The sequence below is a fragment of the Electrophorus electricus genome, chromosome 7 (genome assembly GCF_041902795.1).
Source record: "Electrophorus electricus isolate QZ-2024a chromosome 7, ASM4190279v1, whole genome shotgun sequence".
NCBI lineage: Eukaryota > Metazoa > Chordata > Actinopteri > Gymnotiformes > Gymnotidae > Electrophorus > Electrophorus electricus.
The window spans coordinates 26,685,951-26,706,321 of NC_137503.1; the positions used below are offsets into that span (position 1 = coordinate 26,685,951).

At 38.4% G+C, this 20,371-nt stretch overlaps 2 protein-coding genes across 6 annotated transcripts; both read right to left on the reverse strand.

Moving 5' to 3' along the window:
- Positions 1-2,642: 2,642 nt before the first annotated feature.
- si:dkey-177p2.6 (SERTA domain-containing protein 2) lies at positions 2,643-10,168 on the reverse strand. 3 transcript variants are annotated; one of them, XM_081718325.1, is made up of 3 exons: positions 9,302-9,441; positions 4,893-7,810; positions 2,643-4,105 (listed from the first exon to the last, which is right to left on the reverse strand). In XM_081718325.1, the coding sequence occupies exons 2-3, from the start codon at positions 4,916-4,918 to the stop codon at positions 3,388-3,390; spliced, it is 744 nt and encodes a 247-aa protein (XP_081574451.1). In that variant the 5' UTR covers positions 4,919-7,810; positions 9,302-9,441; the 3' UTR covers positions 2,643-3,387. The 3 variants fall into 3 exon arrangements, 2 of the variants coding, with proteins under 2 accessions (XP_081574451.1, XP_026854848.2); XR_003409904.3 differs by having other exon boundaries at positions 3,966-4,105; positions 4,910-7,810; XM_026999047.3 differs by lacking the exon at positions 4,893-7,810 and having other exon boundaries at positions 2,646-4,105; positions 9,302-10,168.
- Positions 10,169-11,475: 1,307 nt separating this feature from the next.
- cdca4 (cell division cycle associated 4) lies at positions 11,476-16,401 on the reverse strand. Of its 3 annotated transcripts, XM_026998967.3 has the most exons (3): positions 16,262-16,380; positions 15,119-15,143; positions 11,476-13,629 (listed from the first exon to the last, which is right to left on the reverse strand). In XM_026998967.3, exon 3 carries the CDS (start codon positions 13,620-13,622, stop codon positions 12,726-12,728), a length of 897 nt encoding a protein of 298 aa, XP_026854768.2. In that variant the 5' UTR covers positions 13,623-13,629; positions 15,119-15,143; positions 16,262-16,380; the 3' UTR covers positions 11,476-12,725. The 3 variants fall into 3 exon arrangements, with proteins under 3 accessions (XP_026854768.2, XP_026854767.2, XP_026854766.2); XM_026998966.3 differs by lacking the exon at positions 15,119-15,143 and having other exon boundaries at positions 16,262-16,401; XM_026998965.3 differs by lacking the exon at positions 16,262-16,380 and having other exon boundaries at positions 15,119-16,255.
- Positions 16,402-20,371: the final 3,970 nt, after the last annotated feature.

Below are 20,371 nucleotides of genomic sequence, written 5' to 3' on the forward strand. Positions count from 1 at the left end.
CTACAGTAGCATTGCATAGAATATGACTGATGCTTCATTATTTACATAACAGAAAGCTACAAACCAAGCTACAGAGCACAGTCTGAGAACAATGCAATTTAGGGTGCAAAGTCATCAGTCCATTATTTAAAAATGTATTTATATAAACATACAGGTATAGTTTGCAAATAAGTCAAACCGCTTTATATTCATATTGCACTTGGGACAGAAGTGACATTTGAGGTTGCCACCTTACAATTTCATTAGGATATTTTATTCAACCTCATTAAAAATGGCAAATTTATGTTTAAAGCTCGTCATTCAAAGCTTTTAAAAACAAGATTACACCAAGAAACAGACTCTTACTAAAATGGTGTATTTGTATAATCTTTTAAAGGAATATTATGTGCAACGGGTGCTTTACTATGAATCTTCAAAGGGCAGTTCAATAGTCAAAGCTATGTACAATAAACAGGTGTAAGATATGTGCTATGACTACAATGGCATTAACCAAGTACCATTCAATTTATATTTCAGTAGGCTAGATCAATCAGGCAGCTGTTTTTTGCTAATATATTAAAAGCAAAAGTAGTTGGGTTCAAAACAGTGAGAGGATAGCACTGAATAAAACAAGAGTATCTTGAAATAATGGTTTCTTGACATGAAACACCTATTAACATTACATGAGTAAGGCTAACACACTTTTTACCTAAATGCAGTCATTTCAGTGTGAATACAGTGTAAAGAGCTGCCAGATTAACTGCCTGGTCCAAGGAAGTTTATCTGAATGAAACACTGAAAGGATCCCCACAGTCATTCAAATAGTATTAGCAGTTTCATACTTTTACAAATAAGTTCAATCATAAAATAAACATTTCATAATCTGAATTCACCATTTACACAATTATATAATTATTACTGAGAAAGTGAAGCAGAAATCCTGCCACAAAACAAATAAGATCACCCCCATACCAAAACCTTTCCTTTTTTAAAAAACACAAATATTTACTCTTAAATAAATGCAATAAATTACCTAAAATTTGTCAAGACTGAAAGAAAATAAAAAGCCCACAAAAAATAAATATACAAATATATATTTATATACTCACAACAAACAAAAAGATCAAGCTTACAAAGCTTAAAAGCTATACACTTTGATACACAGCTCTCAGCACTTCAAAAATAGACCCCTTGGAAATTGCTGATGGGTGATTTATATAAGTCTCTGGTTTACTGTTTTGTTTACCACTTCTCATTTCAAAGCATGTTCTCAAAAACTGAGTGTAAACTTCATTAAGGGTCAGATTTCTCTGTAGTTCTGCCGGTCTTCTAACTGGGGGGGGGGGGAGAGGATATTTGTGAGCCTGAGTTACAGGTAAAAGGTAAAGTCAGTTTGCCATTTATGCTGAAAATTTTATTAAAGACAAATGCTCAATGACAATTCTCTACCTCTGCCTTCCATCAACCCACCTCTAATTTCTATATTAGATGTTAAAATGAGTACAAACTGGTTGTAATGGACAAATCAAATCTAATTGTTCAATAAACTAATAGAGTGAGGCTTTTTGGGGGGAGGGCGGGGGCCTTTTTTTGCATAATCCTTAAAAAATGGGAGATATTTTGAGAACACAGCCCAAGATATAGTCCTGAGCAGGGAAGGCATTCTGCTCTGAGCTGCTTGAAACACTTCCCCAAACAAACACTGATTGGTTTAAGAGGAGAATGGAGCCCTTGGGGGCCCCTTGTGGGGGGAGGGGCTTGATACTGACACAAACAAATGTGCACGGACCCAGAGACACATACCAGCTGTTGTTGTGAAACCCTTAAAATGTTGCCTTTTTCACATGCAAGAGCCTCCACATGACTGGCGCTTCAGACTCTGACCCCCTCCACATTTCTCCCTCTCCCTGATGCTTGTTCCCATCCCCCTATAGCAGCTCCCTTTTAATACTTACATCATACAGCACAGGGCTCTGCTTTGATATACTCAAACAGTAAACAACAAACCCTAATAAAGGTCTTTTTGTGCAGAGTGACAACTTTCAGCAGGTCTGCTCAGGCTTGGAACCTGCTACACAAACAAAAATATGTAGGCCAGTGGAGACCAAAACTTCCCCATACCTCATGCAATGCGATAGCCACTATGAGTGGAGAATTTGGAATATTCCATTCTGATTGGCTCAGCGTGACCAGAGCACACGCATCCACATTTATTCATTTTTTCAACATCACTGGTCATTTCTGATGAGGGGTTAGGAGCTGATCTACAAATCATGAGGACATGGCTTTTAAAGCAGACCAAGAATGCTATTGTGAAAATGAGCAGTGAGCACAGAAAACAGAAATAGTGGGTTAGAGAAACAGGTTCAGGCAAGTCCATATATGGATCCACAGTGTGTACTTCTGTCAGTCTTCATCCTCCATCACAGGCACTATGTTCATATGAGGGATTCGACGTCTGTAGCCGACAACCATGGATGTGGAACGAAGAGGGAAAAAAAAAAAAAAAAAAAAAAAAAATATATATATATATATATATATATATATATATATATATATATAAATCACTTCAAATAATCTACCCAAAGTTTATGTATGTATATATATATAAATAAATAAATACATTTTGGGTAGTTTATTTGAAGTGATTATATATATATATATATATATATATATATATAAACAAAAGATAGTGTAAATAACTGTCCGCCAGAAGCAGATGGCAAAACACTATTCCACTCGAGGATCCAAAAAAGGAACATAATTCCAGGACAAATTCTGAACAGAACAGGATGTTTGTGTTACTCTGGGCTAAAACAGTGTGAAAGAAGGGCATGATAGTGATGATATAGAACATTCCCAGTTATTTCACTCACTTGTAACTGTACAGGGAGAGAGCTTGCTCTTGGTCTTTGAGAGGTAGTGTGAATGTTGAGCGTGCATGTCTTGATGCACCAAGATAACTGATAGTAAATACAATGCCAAAGGAATTTTCAAGGGATCAGTTCACAAAAATAAAAGTATTTTGTCATCATTTTAAAAAGTTTACATGTCCAACTTGATCATATAGTTTTCCATTTTCTTTTATCTTCAAAAGTTGACACAAGGGGGTGCCAATCTTGTATAAATAAGTCTCAAGAGTAATACTTTGCGTTGATACCTGAAGTCCCTGCATATACATATTTGAATTTGCTTAAATACGAAAGATGGCGGTCTCAGCTTGACCACCTGAAAGGTCAGAATAAATGTGCATTCATCCTACAGTGAGTGTGTGTCATGCTAGTTATTTTGCTTATAAATATCAGTTTTATTATATAAAAATAAATAAAAAATTGTTTAAAAAAGGAAATATTTTATATCCCCTTGAAAACATTGGGATAGCTATCTGAGAAAACGGTTACGAGTGGTTTAAGAGTGCACAAGGATTTCCATTATGTGGTCCAGGTCACTGAGGTCAGAGAGGCAGAGCTGCAGGGGGCTGCTGGGAGTGCAGCTGGAGCAGTTCTTGAGGCCATCATCTCCTATCCCGGGGGCTGTACCACTACCTCTTGGTGCTGGGACTGCCAGAACAGAGATGTCTGACGGATCATACATGGAAGTATCAATGTCCTCAAAGATGTCATCTAGCGCAAGATCTGTCAGGTAGCTGGTGGAATTCATCATCTCAAATGAACCGAAAAGTGAATCTGATGGCCTCACATTAACCTCAGCTGAGGGGAGTGGATAAAGTGGCTTGCTTTCTGCACAGGCTATTTGGGCCTCACCATTTGCACCAGGTATCAGAGAAGAGAAGGACAGTTCTCCAGGGAGGAGAGGAGTAACGTCTAAGGATGCAGGTGGCATCTCGGGGAGGTGGCGTGGGGTGGGAGCATGAAGAAGTGAAGGGGCAGACGGGGCTGGAGGCAGGCATGTTCCCCCCTCCAGTCTCATCTCTTGCTGGATCTGCCGAAGGGTGTTGGCCAGCAGGACAGAGCGGTGAAGGCTAGGTTCGGCCCGCTGCTGGCAGCTCTGCAGTTTGTCCAGGCACAGGTCCAGCACCAGCTGCCTCTGCTGGGGGTATGGCAGACCCAGCGTAGGGTCCTCGCAGTCGCTCACCTTACGCTTCACCCCACGGCCGAGCACATACCTGCATCAGAAGACACGAGGGATGTGAGGCAGACTACACATCACAAACACTGCCTAGAGTAACAATTAATACGGTACTACAAGCTCTCCATCTGTACACTTAGAGATGGTTCTTACCTCAGGCAGCTTTACCAGTACTTCAACTGTTTGAGGTTTTAAACCTTTAAATAAGTTAACAGCGTCTAATGCTTCACGACCACTGGTGTATGTTGGCAGGCAAGACAAAACGTGAAGGTACTCATCTGACCACTAAATGTTGTTGGACTCAATTAAAGCACATGTCTGATCAAGAGATTTAAACAACATACTCATTCATTTTTCAGGCCAATCTGAGCCATTTTATTCTAAATCACTACTAAAAACTCAACTGATGTCTGCCATACCCATACACAACAAGCAAGCAGCAGGAATTGTTAGACATACAAAATGCCTGCTCCTCCCCCTACATCAGAGTGGAAGTGTGCGTGGCCATGACTGCAGTAGGCGTGACAGAGCACGACCACAGTCAGGGCTTCCTTCTCACAGTAGTGGATAGCAGTGCAAGCGTCTGATACATATAAATTACTACATATAATCCATTCAACCTTTTGATCAGGACTGCTGTATAGGATATTTTCTCAGATCAGTGTGCAAATCAAAGCTTTGCCAAGAATAAAGCACTACTGCTTTGAAGATTTCCACAGAAAATACACAGAACGTGAATTTTGTGGCTGTATATGCACACACAAATAACTAAAAAAAAAAAGTGGATTTTTTTGGCAATATTACAGCAGTAGCTGCACTATCACCTAGTCACTTTGCCTACAGAGATCATGTACAGAGGGGGTGTAAATGGTAGAGGCTGTCCATCGCTCTGTGCACTTGCTGTAGCGTGGGTGGTTTAGCCTCCTCCGTCCATCCATCATGCTGTTGCGAGCAGGAAGACATCCCCCACAGCGCTGGCCGCAGACTGCTCCTTTTTACTGCAGAGAGCAGAGGAAGCCACAGGAGCCCAGAAGAGCCCTTCCTTTGTGTTCAGCACAGAGACAGATCCATTTCACCACTTATGTGCTTTGTGATGGTGTTAAAATATAGTCACTGAATTTTAGTTCTTTGGCAGCAGATGACAGACTTAAGCAGAACTTGGTACATTTCTGTTCACCCCACAAATACATTGAACTAAGCCATTTTCCCTGACTGATCACATGATATGCATCAGGAAAATAGCTTTGCACTCTGCGCCAATGAAGTCTAGTCTAACAGGGCATTTATTTAAGTGGAATTTGTTTGGGTATGTGCATTCAGCAGTTCTTAACTGTGTCACATCATGGCTAGGAGTTATATAACCATGCACACCAGCAGTGCATGTCCAACACATTCCCTTTCAGATCTGTGATCTCCCACTCAACAAAGTTGTCACAAGGTTTGGAAAGGGCACAGCCAAATTCCAAGAAGAACAGAGACCAAACTTGAATGAGCTGCACAATAATGCAACTCAACTCTGTCAGCAACAGCAAGCTATAAATGGAACAGGAGAGCACTGAACAGTCTACTGAAAAATGGCACATAACAGTTTTAAATATTACAACAGCTTTACAGTATACACTCAAACAAACCAAAAGCCACAACTATATGATAAATAGTTCTGCATGTTAAAAATTTAAATTATGTAGAGAATGAGGCTTTGCCAGTAACACCAATTAATCCTCAGATTCCACCTTGGTTCAAATAAACCTGGACACAGATTTGTGATAAGCCAGGTGCAGATATGGCTTGCTTGGTTCATCATATTAACCACTGTGAAAACATGATTTAAATTGGGGCTCTGTCATTAAATTGGCCTCTCTGGCCTGTTTACCATGGCAACAGCAATGGACGAGAGGCTAGGGATTGAGTGGCATGCAGCCCAGCTCAAAAAATGTAACCACCGACAAGACAATCATAGAAGTGATAACATAAAAGCTGGAAAAGAGTCTGCATCAGAGAGTATGCTCAGTACAACACTGGACACTGTGCATGTTTATTTCTTAGATTCATACTTGCTGACTGAAAAACTATTAAACTGATCAAGATGAAGTGAGATACATTTCCAAAATGTAGACAATAGCTGCTTGGGCAATTCTTGACAAGCATTTCTTTGGGCAATACTGTTTTTGTACCTATTAAATTACACTAATAAAAACAACCCATCTCATTGCCATTATTGCACTATTTTAATACAAAAAGAACATGAGTGTGTACAACCAAAGATTCACTGATGTGTCAGAAACTACTCCAAACAAGCAATCATGCAGAGGAATGTACACTTTAGGAAGGTGCCTAAAATGTATTATATAATGGCTACTTATCAGATTTCAGTAATAAATGTTAATCATTTAAAAAAAAAAAACTCCCCATTTTCTTTGCAGTAAAACTGAGAAGAGAGAGAGAGAAAAAAAAAAAAAAAAAAGGCACCCCATGTGAGTGTTACAGGGCCTTTCATGGGTTTCGGTCACATGACCCTTTTCTTTTAGCTGCTACATAAGTGAAGTGCTGCATCTCAGCATGAGAACAATGAAGAATAAAGCAGCTCATCTTTTTTATTCTATAAATACATGTCCAAGATTTAAAAAATGGTTCAGATTCATGTATACTTCCCCAGTTGTTAATTTATCAATATAGACTGGTTCATTATAGACGCAGAGATAAGCCTACTGCTTTAATGCTAACAATTTTTGTACTCACGACACCCATCTAATTTTTGTACTCACAACACCCACCTAAACAACTCCATGTTTGATTCAAAAGTAAAAATATTGTCAAACTAGCACACAGCCACCCTTCCTCTGATCAACCATTTGTCACTCTCTACTAGAGAGTAGATTACTCGAGTTTGTACCCCAGCATTCATAATTAAGTGTAGTCTTTTCCATTTCATTCTAGGGGAATGGTTAAATAAAAAGGTGAAGAAATTTAATGTGTGATGTTGCAAAGGTATGCAACATCACAGTAAAGATAATTTGCTCAGTATCCTCACTGATATAAGTGATTGTAAAAATCAATGACCACTTATCTGCAAAGGCTCCTAATCTGCGGTTTATAAAAGAATTACTATAAAAAGGCTTCCTAGTTTCAGCAGGATACTCAAGTGAACAGTTTACAGCAAACAATTAAACAATCATTGCCAAATTAATTTATTTAGCAATTAATTATTGCTAAAAAGCAATAATGCTAAATCATCAATCTAAACTATTACATTAAAAATAATTTTGCACACTGGAATCAAAAGTAAGTCTTATAATATGACAGTTCAAAAGAATTTGATATCTGTTTCAGAGGTGCCTTAACTCAAGAAATTACATAAAACTTACTGCAGGACTTTCCCTGCTCCTTTTACCTGAGAGTCAGGTGCCAACCTTTAACACTAATCATTTAAAATCAACAACATATTACAAAATTGAGGACTGGATTTGAGGTCTAGATTTGGATACCACCTTGTCACATAATAAAAGAGCCTTTATTGTCACACCACAGCAATTTCCCAGCTCATTTTTGAAGAATTACAATTTCTGCATATTAACAGATCCTAATGCTCAACATACAAAAAACTTTAGATGTTCAAAAATGTAATGCCGACATCAGGGTCCTTTCCCATTTTTTCTCCAAAGCACAGACAGCATGTCTCCATTCCTGAGAGAATGGCGAGAATAAGGGGGAGAAGAAGGGATTGGGGGGAAGCAAGAAGAGACTGTGCCAGCACACACATACATACACACACACACACACACACACACACACACAAAAGGAAATTTACAAGTGAGAACACCCAAGCAAAGAAAAGTTCCAAAAGGCTGAATCAAAGAGAAAAGGTTAAAGTGTGCATAATACCTAGGCTTAAAACAAACATGAGCAATCAGAAGCAGAAGGGAAGTTAACCTATTTAGTGCAGTGTACAAGGAATGAGAAGAAACAATGCTGGGGACAGACTGAGTGGGAGGAGAGAAAAAAAAAGCGGGTGGAGACAAGTCTAGCAAATCCTGAATAACTAACCAATAGGCAGGCAGGCCAGTCGAACGGAATGTCTTAATTTGGTCAATGACAACACATTAAGAAACTGAGTCACAGCTATGAGGTCGGTTAGTCACCTGCCTACACCAATACAAGATTTTGAAAACCAGAGCTTCAGAAAGCCCAAGCAGGTGTTTTTAAACTCCATGATAGACTGCTGATGCATAAACCTAAAAAGCAATGAGATCTCAAAGTTTAATCTTCTCTAGCGCACTATCAGATGAGTGTGATCCCTCTGCTGCATAATGTACTGTCTGCAGTTCTGAAAGTATTGTAATATTTAAGCATCAATTAAATTGGAGGGGGGAAAAACCCACAAGGTCTAGTGTTTTGGTCCCACTAATCAAGATGCGAATTTACTTGTGTGTGTCCATAAAGCCTTAAAAAGCCCCAACAAGACGGATAAAGCACTATTTATTTTAAGCACGTACATAGTGAAAATAGAGGTGAACTCTGCAGATTGCTGCTCTTCAAAACATACGCTTCGACAATGGCTGGATAATTAGACTACAAACACACTAACGCTAGCTACCCTTCCATAGTGAAGAAACGGTTTTGGAAACCTGAGGAGAAAGTTACAACGAAGAACAACTAGCTAGCTCGATCAAAATTAACTAGTTGCTAACTAGGTAGCTAACGCTAGCTAACTGACATTGCTACAAAAAAAGTGAAAAAGTCGATTCCTTCAATAAAGTTTTCTATGGGCCTTTTAAAGAGATACCAAAGAAAAAAGTGCTGGTCACGTTTAGAATCACCATTAGCTGACGGAGGTGGTCAGATCGACCCCGTTACGCAACAGATCGACGCTTTTATAATTTAAAGTGGTTACAAACCCACTGCGTTTCGGCGTTACCACATATTCAAATTATGTCACGCTCAAGTGAATGTGAACTATATAGTTACTAGTTAATATTGCCTATCCCACTAGCCAGGTAACAACCAAGTTTTCGACAAGTGAGAAGCAAGCTTCGCCAGCTAGCGTTAGTTAGCTAGCTAGCTATATTAGCCACCAGGCTAGCCAGCTAATTAGCTGCAGAGCTAACTAGAAACCTAAAAAGATAAAACCTTCTGTGTGACAGTATCACTGACGTCAACTGCTGTCTGTCTGAATTTAGTCATTTTTGTTAGCTAGCACTGTGGAAGTTTTTGTTCACGTTCTTTTTCAAGCTACCTTGACGAGGAAAGGGCATCCCCTTCGCCGGATTCAACTTCCTTCTTCAGTACAGTTACAGCAGAATCCACGTCCAGTCGACACATAGAGGTAGGATGAATTCCTTGTCTTCTTTTCATGGATGTCTCCAATGGTACAACGTCCCTCTGACCCATATCATAATGTTTCGTTAAATTCACGGTCAACAGCTACCTAGCTAGATGAGTCACACCAGCGAAGCAAACTCCGAAAAAGCCAAACCGTGCCGCTATTCATCGAGGGTACCGGATACGCAATGAATTAGCTAGCAAGCTAGCCTAGCGAACCAGTTCAGGTACTTTGACCACACTGGACAGCTTGCTAGCTAGCTAGGTGGCTGGCTGGCTAGAAAATATGATCTCTAGCTAGATAACTAACGCTAACTAGGTAAAAGTATAATTAAATTGCCTGAGGTCTTTGAACAATCCCTACATTCTCTCGGCTGATTAAAAAGATGTTTCGTTGTCTTCGTTTGGCTGTTAAGTTGTATATTTGACTACTAATACAGACTTTAAACATTCTTCGCAAAACTGTAGCCGACCCACTCAGTATCGAAGTCAAACTATTGGTGTAGTGAAGAAGCTACGGGAAAAGAGCTCAGCTGATTGACTGTAGTCAGGTGGGAGAGCTCTGATTGGTCCAGTGAAATCCCAGGCCCGCCTAGTAACTACATATGATTGGCGGAGCCCTTTTCTTCTCCTTACGACTCATTCGCTCCTTTTCTGTGCCAGCAGAGTGAAAACGTGACTATCTGAATTACTGTAAAATATGGCATATATCGCAAGAATACGTTGCGTGCTTTGCAATTTTCCTCACAGCTGCATTTGTCAAATGCTAGTACGATTTGATAACGATTTCACTGGACAATATAGAGAATAGCGTAAAGAGAATAAAACAACTATCCATAGAATGAAATACGAAAATAAACATACTTCTGATAAATGTAGTTATGAGTTTCTTTTTTGTTGTATTTTATATATGAACACTTTGCAAAGCTTAATATAAAAAACTGATAAAACAACTGTTGTACTACCACTTTATTTCGTTGTCCCTAGGGATTTAAACAGTGACGTATTGAGTCTCCGCTAAGTATGACGTCAGACAGTCGCTGAGAGACAGTAAAAACATTCTTGTGGCATTTCACCAGACCATTCAAGAAACCCGAGTTCCACTGCATTCCCTACCGGACACCAAATTATAACATTTACTAGCTGGTTGAGCAAAATGATCAGGTATTCTGTGAGTACGGCAACCTTTGGATACAATTTGATTCCAGTTTAACTCCGCTTTCCTCCCAACTGTATCCGATAGATGAAACATTTAGACACTTAAAGCGTCAGGATTCTGCATACCCTGACTTAATCCTGTCCGTTCTTTGCAAGGTCAATAATCAGTTTTGCGATATCTCCGCATTCTAGTTTGAAAGCTATGCATGTTGATCCCACCTCTGTCATTAGCAAAAACGTAACTCGAAGCTTACGTATTAAAAATGCTTTACTCCAGCTTTACTGTATTTACATTAAAAGCAGATTTTCAAAATAACGGGTAAAAAAAGGTGAATGAGGCTTACACGTTAAAGAAAATATCAGCATATAGTTTCTTAAATTGGAATATTACATGGACATCTGGAGATTATTAATAAACATGAATAATGTAATACATTTCTGCAAAAACTATTTTTGCGGAGAACTACACCATGTTGAAGGATAGCAATCTAATAACTTACCTTTACTAGTGCACATTTAAGCAATAATTAACAGAACAATTTGCTTTTTTAAATTGTACCTTTTATTAAAAATGTTATAAAAATGCTACAATGCACATATAAAATGTTTATAGTCTACTCTAGAATATAATTAAAAATGAAACTGTGATGTAGAGGGCAATGAGTTCCCCTCAAATTTAATGTACTGCTTGCACAAATCTATTCTTTTAATGCAAGAATTATTTTCAAACATGACCAATTTCTGTAATGAGAAGACATTAAACATAAACCGTGTCTTCTTTCTGACTGACAATACAAATTCAATACTGTATTTTAAAATGTGCTGGAACACTTTGTGCATAGGAAGTGTATTGCAACACTCAATGCATAGGAACAGAGAAACAGTATAGCTCATTACAAAGGGCTGGAAAGGCTACGTTTAGACAACGGATTGCACCTCAGATTTGTTTTTATTCTGTACCTGATCAGATACGTGTCCAATGAACACACCATTAGAAAGTAAGTAATCACTTCGGTCATGAAGTCTGTATATAAGTGTGGTGTAAACAAGGAACTGAAAAATAATTTTAAGCTATTCATTTATGATTCTTAGTCTCTGAATATCATTTGGGCATCACGTTTGTACACATATGCAAAAAGCTTTGTTGCTTGTCTAAACGCCACCTAAATGACTCAAACCCAGTTTTATTTATTAAAGCCTTCTGTAAAATGTAGGTCACCACTCAACACCAGTAATTAAACTAGCGACTGGTGCATTCCACATAAAAATAACCAGCCTTATTCATATTATTGGTTTTCCAAATGGTCAAAATGTGGATACAAGTGTGGGAGAATCATGCCCTTTACGTCTGATTGGGTTGAATTCATCTCCTGCCCTGAGTTTGACCAAAGCCAATACTCAACATGTAATTTTGCAGCAAATAAATAAAATAAATTAAAAGTCATAATATAGAATGGGCTGGCCCCACTATTCTTCATTTGTTGGTAAGACAAATATAAGAACACTTTGACTTCTAATAGAAAAAAGTCATAGCTGAGCTGATTGACAGCCTATTGCCAAGATAGAGGGGAAAAATGCTGGGTGCCAAAATGCACCTAAAAGTACTACAGAAATAAGCCATGCATCACTGTATCCATTACTGCCATTTCTGAATCCTGAAAAGAGTAAAAGCTCTTGACCTTCAACCATTTCAGAAAGTGGAAGACCACAAAAAAAAGGAAAGATATCTGATCTGTCCATTTTAAAAACAAAATGCTGAAACTAGAGTCTACAGTAACAGTTAACAAGCAGTATCTATTGTAAAAAATATATATTTATATACATATTTTAGACAATTTCATCTTTTTATGAAAATATCTTTTACATTTTTGTATACATCTTGTTCTGCTCTCCAACCATTTAGTGTTAATGACTTTAAGAAATAAATAAAAAAAAAAACAAAAAAACAACAACAAAAAAAAAAACATCTGGCCACACAAATAAAGAAAGAAAATATTAAAAACATACAAAGGGTATGCAAATAAAATAACTATGGTCAGCTCATAAAATCAAGGCCATCCTTTACAAGACACAGACTCCTTTCCCTGAAAGGATTGCAGATTTACTTGCTTCCCATAAGGGACAGAAAAGCCAGTAATGTTAAGAGAAGCACACAGGTCTCTGAACTAAGAGACTCCTGACTAAGAACCAACAATGATCTCCATGATGTGGTCCAGTTCATTGAGATCAGAGCGACAGTTTGAAGGAGAGCCTAAGGAAGGGGGCCCATGAGAGGGTGCTAAACTGTCCAACAGGTCATAGGGACCCATCTTAGGGGCACTCTGAATTCCTGTGAGCATGGTGTCAAGGTCATAGTAAGAGGCGTCCACATCTGAAAACAACTCCTCCAGAGCAGAGTCTGGACCTGAGGAACCGTTCTTTATTTCAAAGGTACCAAAAACTTGGCCCATGGACTTTGAATCCTCCCTTGAGCTCTCTTCCTCTTCGTCAACTTCATCTTCATCTTCATCATCTTCATCATCATCATCATCATCTCCTGGGCCAAGCCTGGATCCCTCGCTGGTCTCTTCATCACTCTCCACAACTCTAAGCTCACCCGTCTCCCAGCAGTGGCCAACACTCTCCGACAGACACACGTTGGAGGCAGCATCGCTGACTGAGACAGAACACAATGTTTCATCTGCCACCACCTCTTCTTCTCGACATCCTTCATAGCTGATGACCGAGAAAAGCTTAGGCTCAGCATCTTGTTCGCGAGACCGGCAAAGGACCTCTGTGGCCACCAGGCGTTCAGAGGGGCTTTGGCTGCCATTGCAGAAGGCCTCTGTAACTGCCTGCCAGCTGCCATCATGGGTCATCTCCTCCTGGATCTGCCGCACCGTATTGGCGATGAGGACAGAGCGACACAGGTTGGGTTCTACCAGCATGTGGCAGAGTTGCAGCTTGATAAGGGACATATCCAGCAGTGACTGGCGCTGCAGGTTGTACGATGATGACACGTTGGCACCACCCAGGCTTTCATCTGACATCTCACCGCCATCATCGGAAAACTTGCGCTTGGTCCCTTTGGAGAACATGTCTACCCTACAGAAAACCAAATTTTAAGACACTGGTCAGCACAAATGCATACATTCAAATCAAATCTAATTAAACCAAACCAAAATGTCACCATACATTTACAGGAATAGCATATAATGGTAAGCAGAATGAGTCTTAGTGAGTCTTAGTGATTAAGCTTTTAGTTTAACACAATAATGCTGCATCATCCTAAATCAGATTTAACAAGGGGTACTACTGGAACTAAGTGTTAAAGCAGGTGTGATTATCACTTAAAATATTTAAAGCAACTCAAACTATTAGCAAATGCACAGACTATATAAACTGCTGTTTTATTTGTACTGTTTGTCTGGGTAAATGCAACATTTAGACAACAGTACAATTTACGATACAACCAGTCCATCCAGTTTCGATGAGTGACCTAATTTTCATACTGTCTTACATCAACACCCAGACACACTGAAGTAGTAGTTATTTGTCTAAATGTTAACAAATAAGTGTCCAGTGGTTGTCTAAATGCTACACTAATCCCACAAACGACACAAATCTAACGAGATTCTTAATAGTGAAAATAGTGGTTATTGTTATCCAACCTGCTAAATACTGAGCACAAACCACAATCTAAAATACCTTAGTATGATTTACTTGAGCTTGATAATTAATAGGATACTTATGGGTTTAACAACAAAAAAAGGATGTATTTACATATCCAGCTACTTGCATTCCAGAGGAATGCCAGAGGAAAATTAAATTTACACTATGAATTTTCCCCTCTCACACAATGTACTATCCACTGTCTGGAAGCAGAATCTGTGCTTTGTCAGAGTTTTCCCCTAGTTTATTTTTCTATATACGTTAAAGAAAACTTAAAGCCCAACATACTAGCCTCAATTTTACACTTGTTTACCAGCAGTGTTGCCAAAATGAAATCAACCGTAACTGTTCTAATGACTTAAATAAAGATTTGAGTGTGCATGATACATACAAACAGCACAACTCCACACTAAAATTGAACAGGATCCAGACTTCACTGAGGAACATGACAGCTGGAATAAGTGTGGAGCTTAAAGGTGACATACATGCAGCCAGAACAGGGAAAACACATGACACCAACCAACATGGCAAAACACATCGTCCGGCATCAGTTCATGATAAGACTGTGAGTTTGTGTAGCTGTAAGATAAGGGGGTTCTCCATCACATATTTAAAATCAAGAAATGGTGGGTGACTATGGAGTGGAGAAACTACATAACTGTAGCTAAATAACATTTAGAAGATCAGGCATTCTTTAACATTTGTCTGATTACACTATGTATGAAAACCTGACATGTACATTAACTGCAGACATTAAAATGCAAAGTAATTTTTAAGTTAAGAGTAATGACAACATAATGGAAATGATTTGCCTGATCTTTGCTAATATCACACACAAACACACAATAGCTCTAACCCATCAGGCCACATGTTAAGCATATATTCTGAGAGGGTTAGGATGAACACAGGGTGCTTTGCCTACCTGAAGCATGAGTGACATCCCAGCACTGTAGAGACAGAGACCAGAGTGCAAGCTGACATACATTCACAGTTAAACTAAAACCAAGTCCTAAACTACAAAGACTAGGCTTAACCTCTGCTTCAAACTTCAACCAACACTAAATATCTGCCCTGCGTTATATAAAGGTCTAAAATAACAATGTTAATAAAACAAAGTATTACAAAAAGAACAATTGGTAGGCCTCTATCTATATATATAAAAACGTCATCCAAGTAGAGACAGATGCCCTAGATTTGCTCTGTATAATAAGCCTGTCTTTCAATTAAATTTAGCGAACAACCATAAATGACCACATAAAACAACAAAGAGATTTAGGTCTTGGGCTACTCCAGTAACTGCGTCGCGTCACGCAATTGAAAGAGCAAGGGTTTCATCAGCATTTGTCCTACCTCTACCCTGGCCCATGTATTCTCTTCCTATAGGCTCCACCCTAGCCCGGCACACTTCCCCTCCCCCACTGCCCTGACGTGGACAATAACTAGACTATGCCACCGGAGGAAGGGAAAAAAAAAAAAAGAACCAAGCGAACTAGCTAGTGTAATGTGAAACAAGCAGCAGAAACATGGCTGAAGAAATAAGAATTTACATAGTATGACAAATAACAGTATCATTCTAGGAACATTTAAAATTGTCATCTTATGCCTTTAATCCATGCTCTATAGGCTAGTGTGCTGAAATATGTGAAAGCACAACTGCTCCACCTAGCTAGCCACGAAGCTAGGCGGCTAAGTAGCGAGGTTGTGTGGAAACGACAAAGATGGAAGCCATTTTGATTTTCTCGATTAGCTGGCCAGCTTTCGTCACCTTATCTACCGGTTTGCTCATACAAAGCAAAATCGGTAATACTAAGCAAATTTAGTACAAGTAATTTGAAAATAAGTAAACCACACTTCAGGGACCACATGTACGCAGCACAGTGGGCGATTAACAAGAATAGCTAACGTGAACCGCGCTACCACTTCCGCAAACATGCCTCTGTTCGAAATAGACCGCGCACTTAACCATCGCGTCTCGACATAATCGCATACTAGGCTGGAATTACATTTGAATTATACGACTACTATTATGCATCGCATGGCGCGTATCGCGATGGATCAAACTTACCTCGTACTACTTTTGTTCTTTGGTGATGAGCGTCATAAGCGTTTTGTAGGCCGGGTGTAATATTAAAGGTGTAGCTCCCTCGGCCACTTCAACACAGATTGCAATGAGCATACGGTTGCCAGCCAGGCGGCCAGCTGCGGCAGTGAAAGGGGTGATGGGGGCGGACGCTTGCATCTTGATAGACAGCAGGCCATCGTTTCATCTGTGGAACCTCGAACAAAAGCCTCGGTGGAATAGAAAGAATATTTTTAAAATTATTTTCAGGAAATAATCTGAGTACCTAAATAATATGAGTGTATGTGTATTAAGTACAAAAGATTAATCCACATACACTTCACTTAATTTACCGTTTAGAATAATAGCTTTATTATTCGATTAATTTATATTAATCGAATAAACTAATTATAAGCTATATTTGGATGTACTTTCTTAAATTGCTGCGGTTAGACAACCTGCTTTGTGCAGAGCTTGAAGGACATCTAAGGTAAAATCCTATACAGTATTTTTTTAATGAATGTACAGTCTTAAATTCTGCATTCACATTTTGGCACATCTGATATTGCTATTAGACAGTCTAAAAGATTTTTCTTTTGGCAGGTATGGAAAATTGAGAGTGAAAGTTTGTTGATCCTTATCCTAATGTTGGCAAGATGATGTCTTTGTTTCTGATTGTACACACTTATTGAGTGGTTTATTTAGAGGTGTCTCATGTAACAGGAAACACTATTCAAGTGAGTTATATTCCAATTATATAAGGTCTTCTCTTCTAACAAAGTGCTGTAGTTACAATGTACCTCATATGTTTTGTTTTGGGTTTTTTTTTTACTGTTGATGATTGACCAAAAGAGTATCATTGACAATTCCACATCTAGAGAATAAGTGATTTTATTCACTGCTACCAGTATACTAGTGATTAGCCAGATTGAATATCGCTGTACTAAATCTCTGCAAAAACCCAATATTTAAATGCCAAATAAAAAATTGTCTATCAGTGGTAAATTGCTTTGTTTTGCATAAAGGGGGCAGCACTGGCAAATGTAGACAGTACAAGAAAATTAATGTAACAGAAAAAGACTGTTCTTGAAAAGAAAATGAAATGTATAAACTCAATAATTCTTTCTACTGTTTTTTTTTCTATCTTGGTTGTAGAATATGAGTCATTCACAATGTAGTTCCATCTTTAATATAACATAACTGAACTGAAGCCTTCACAAAAATCTGAATGTCAAAGATAAATAAATATTAAGACATTAAAGCAAACAGATATAACCTAATAATAAAGATTAGGGTTATAATTAAACTGGGTTATAATTTCTAAATTATAACGATTTGGGTTATAATAAAACTGTTGTAAAGAGATCTCCAAGACCACTACTGGACACTCTGTGTCTTTACACTCACCATACGCCACAGTGTCGGCTGGTACTGACATTTGTTTCAACACAACACAAATCAACACACCACCACCAGAGTTAGCTAATTATTGGACTCTCTTCAGCATTTAAAGTGAAATCCAATTACTGAAAACAAAGCTTATGAAGTGCTTTGTAACTGATTTATAAAAGTGCTGCATGAGATATGACACTAACAGTAATCCGATGATGTTTCTGAAGAATACAAGCCATATGGTAGTGGTGTTTTTGACAAAGATCTTTGCAGCCAGCTACTCAGTACGTAAGTTGTATAGGGCACAGCAATTTGCACAATTTACTTGTGTCAAAGTGGGTGTCAATGTTTACATCTTCAATGAGAGGAGGAAGCTGAACTTTCTGGTCATGAAAGACAAAAAAAAACACCATGAGAGTGAATCCGGTAAAGTCATGTTCTCTCATCTCCAAGTTTGATGTCATCTTAAAACTTTGTTGATTTGTTAGCTCGCAGTGCATCTTACTAGTCGGTCTATCTTGCTATCCTAGCTGGGCAGTGAATCTCTAGGTCTGTCTGCATCTTGCTTGCTTGCCAGCCACTTCTATGGACTTTGTGCCTGTCAAAATTGAGAGTGAAATACAACTATTTATTATGTTTAATAAACACCAATGGGCAATGATGTTTATAAACTATAGCTCAGAACAGTATTTTGCATAGGGCACCAAGAGCATAGGGCACCAGCTCTGTTTGGGAATACTGAAGTTCGTAGAAGGGTTAAAGTCAAATTACAGTGGTCAAGATGTGTTTTAATGAATGCATTAGCCAGTGTTTCTGCATCACAAAAGTGGGAAACATTGCAAAATATGTGACTGTAAGGAGAGCGTGGGATCAAAAGTAATTCCAAGGTATTGAACAGTGGTGGAATTTGTATGATGATATCTATATAAAAAAAAAGAGATCAGTAGCCCTGGTAAGAGCAGCCTTTGGCTTCACCAGCCAACTTCTGTCTTGTCATAGTTCATCTTGAGAAATGTTTATGTCATTCATTGCTTGATGTACTATAGGCAATTTATTGGAGTGGAAGGTTGGAGAGGAGCAGTAGGTTAGATGTTAGGATCAATTTGAAAGTCCTCAGCATAGAAGGGGAAGACCACGTTGGCAAATCAACCAAGGGGAAGCATGTGGATTATAAATAAGAAGAGAACCAGCACAGAACTCTTTGGGATACCTTGAAAGGCTGATGCAGTGTGCAATCTGAATTTGCCAACAGAAATGAAATGATGCCTCTTGAGATATGACTTGAATCATGACAAAGCAGTGCTGCAGATGCTTAGGTGAAAATGGAGGCAGGACAGTAAAATATTATGATTATTAGTAGTTTATTAGAGTATAGATTATTAGAGTATTGAAAGCAGTCCTGAGATATAGAAGGAGTAGAATATTAATAAGGGCAGAGTCTGCTGAACAAAGTAAGTTGTTTAATACCCTTAGTAAAGCAGTAATTGTGCAGTAATATGAATGAAACCCTTATTAAAAAGATAGATTAATTATTATTGGATGGGTTTGAAACTGAGAATCTCTTACCTTTATAAATATCTCAGAGACGAAGGGAAGATTTGACATGTGTCTGCAGTTATTTAGATTTGTCAAATCAAGATTGTTTGTTTTTTAGAATAGGTTAAAAATTGCATATGACAAGAAAGGTAGAACAGAGAGACAGGCACTGAGAAGTAACGTAGGTTCTGTGTCAAAAGAACTTGTTGGATTTCAAGATGAATTCATAGATGTACATATATGTAGGTCATATATGTTCATATATGTATATATATATATATATATATATATATATATATATATATATATATATATGTTGGTCAGGAAAAGCAACACTGTGAAAAGGGACAGCCTCAATGCCAGTGGATAGAGTGTCAGAGAGGGAGTAAGATGGGAGCTGTACATAAGATCATGGCTACTTTATTTTATAAAAATGTTCACACACAAGGTTGTTAAACCAGACAGAAATATTTACAGTTTCAAAAAGGGTGTTTTTTGCTACCTTCAATTACAGAGTCTCTGCTTGCCACTAGGCAAGGCAGGCAACTGCTTGGGCCCCCAAGGCAGTGGGGGGCCTTGAGGGCTGACAAACTTTAAACTACAGCAGTGGCAATGTGCAAAGTTTCAGTGAGAATGTGAGACCTGTATTCCTCGTGAATTTTTGCCTAGGGCCCAACAGACTCTAGAATCACCGCTGTTCATGTATGATGTGGTAGGCTAACCTAGATGCTTTAAGGTGGCTTTAAGATCATCTCTGTACTGTTTCATGTGATCTGTGTAAGCATGAAGGTAAAGTGTAAGGTAATTATTTTTATACGGTAGTTTTTTTTTTCAAGCCACGCACCAATAGTTCTACCACTCCAGGTGCAGGAGACAGTTTAGTGTGTTATTGATCACACCTGATTGAATTCATAAAATGCTGATGAGCTAAATCAGTTGTATTAAAGGAGAGCAAATACATGGGCTACTCTAACATTCCATAGAGACTTGGTTGGTCAAATGGAAGGAGTGCTGTTGCTTGCTATTTATTTTGCTATTTATTTTCCAGCAGAGGGTGCCAAAATATTTGCATTGTTACCTTGTCCAGGTTTTTAAATATTTCAATCGAGTATGAACATAATCACACTTTAAAGTTTTTCAGTGTGTATTGAAACATGTTAACCTAAAAAGAATAATCAGTGCTTTAAA

Coding starts and splice junctions, on each gene's coding strand:
- cdca4 (XM_026998965.3), bottom strand. CDS start 15,177: ATGTCAGCTTGCACTCTGGTCTCTGTCTCTACAGTGCTGGGATGTCAC. Junction 13,630..15,118: donor GGATGTCACTCATGCTTCAG/GTAGGCAAAGCA, acceptor GGTTTTCTGTAG/GGTAGACATGTTCTCCAAAG.
- si:dkey-177p2.6 (XM_026999047.3), bottom strand. CDS start 9,456: ATGGGTCAGAGGGACGTTGTACCATTGGAGACATCCATGAAAAGAAGA. Junction 4,106..9,301: donor GATGCCCTTTCCTCGTCAAG/GTAGCTTGAAAA, acceptor CTTCTGATGCAG/GTATGTGCTCGGCCGTGGGG.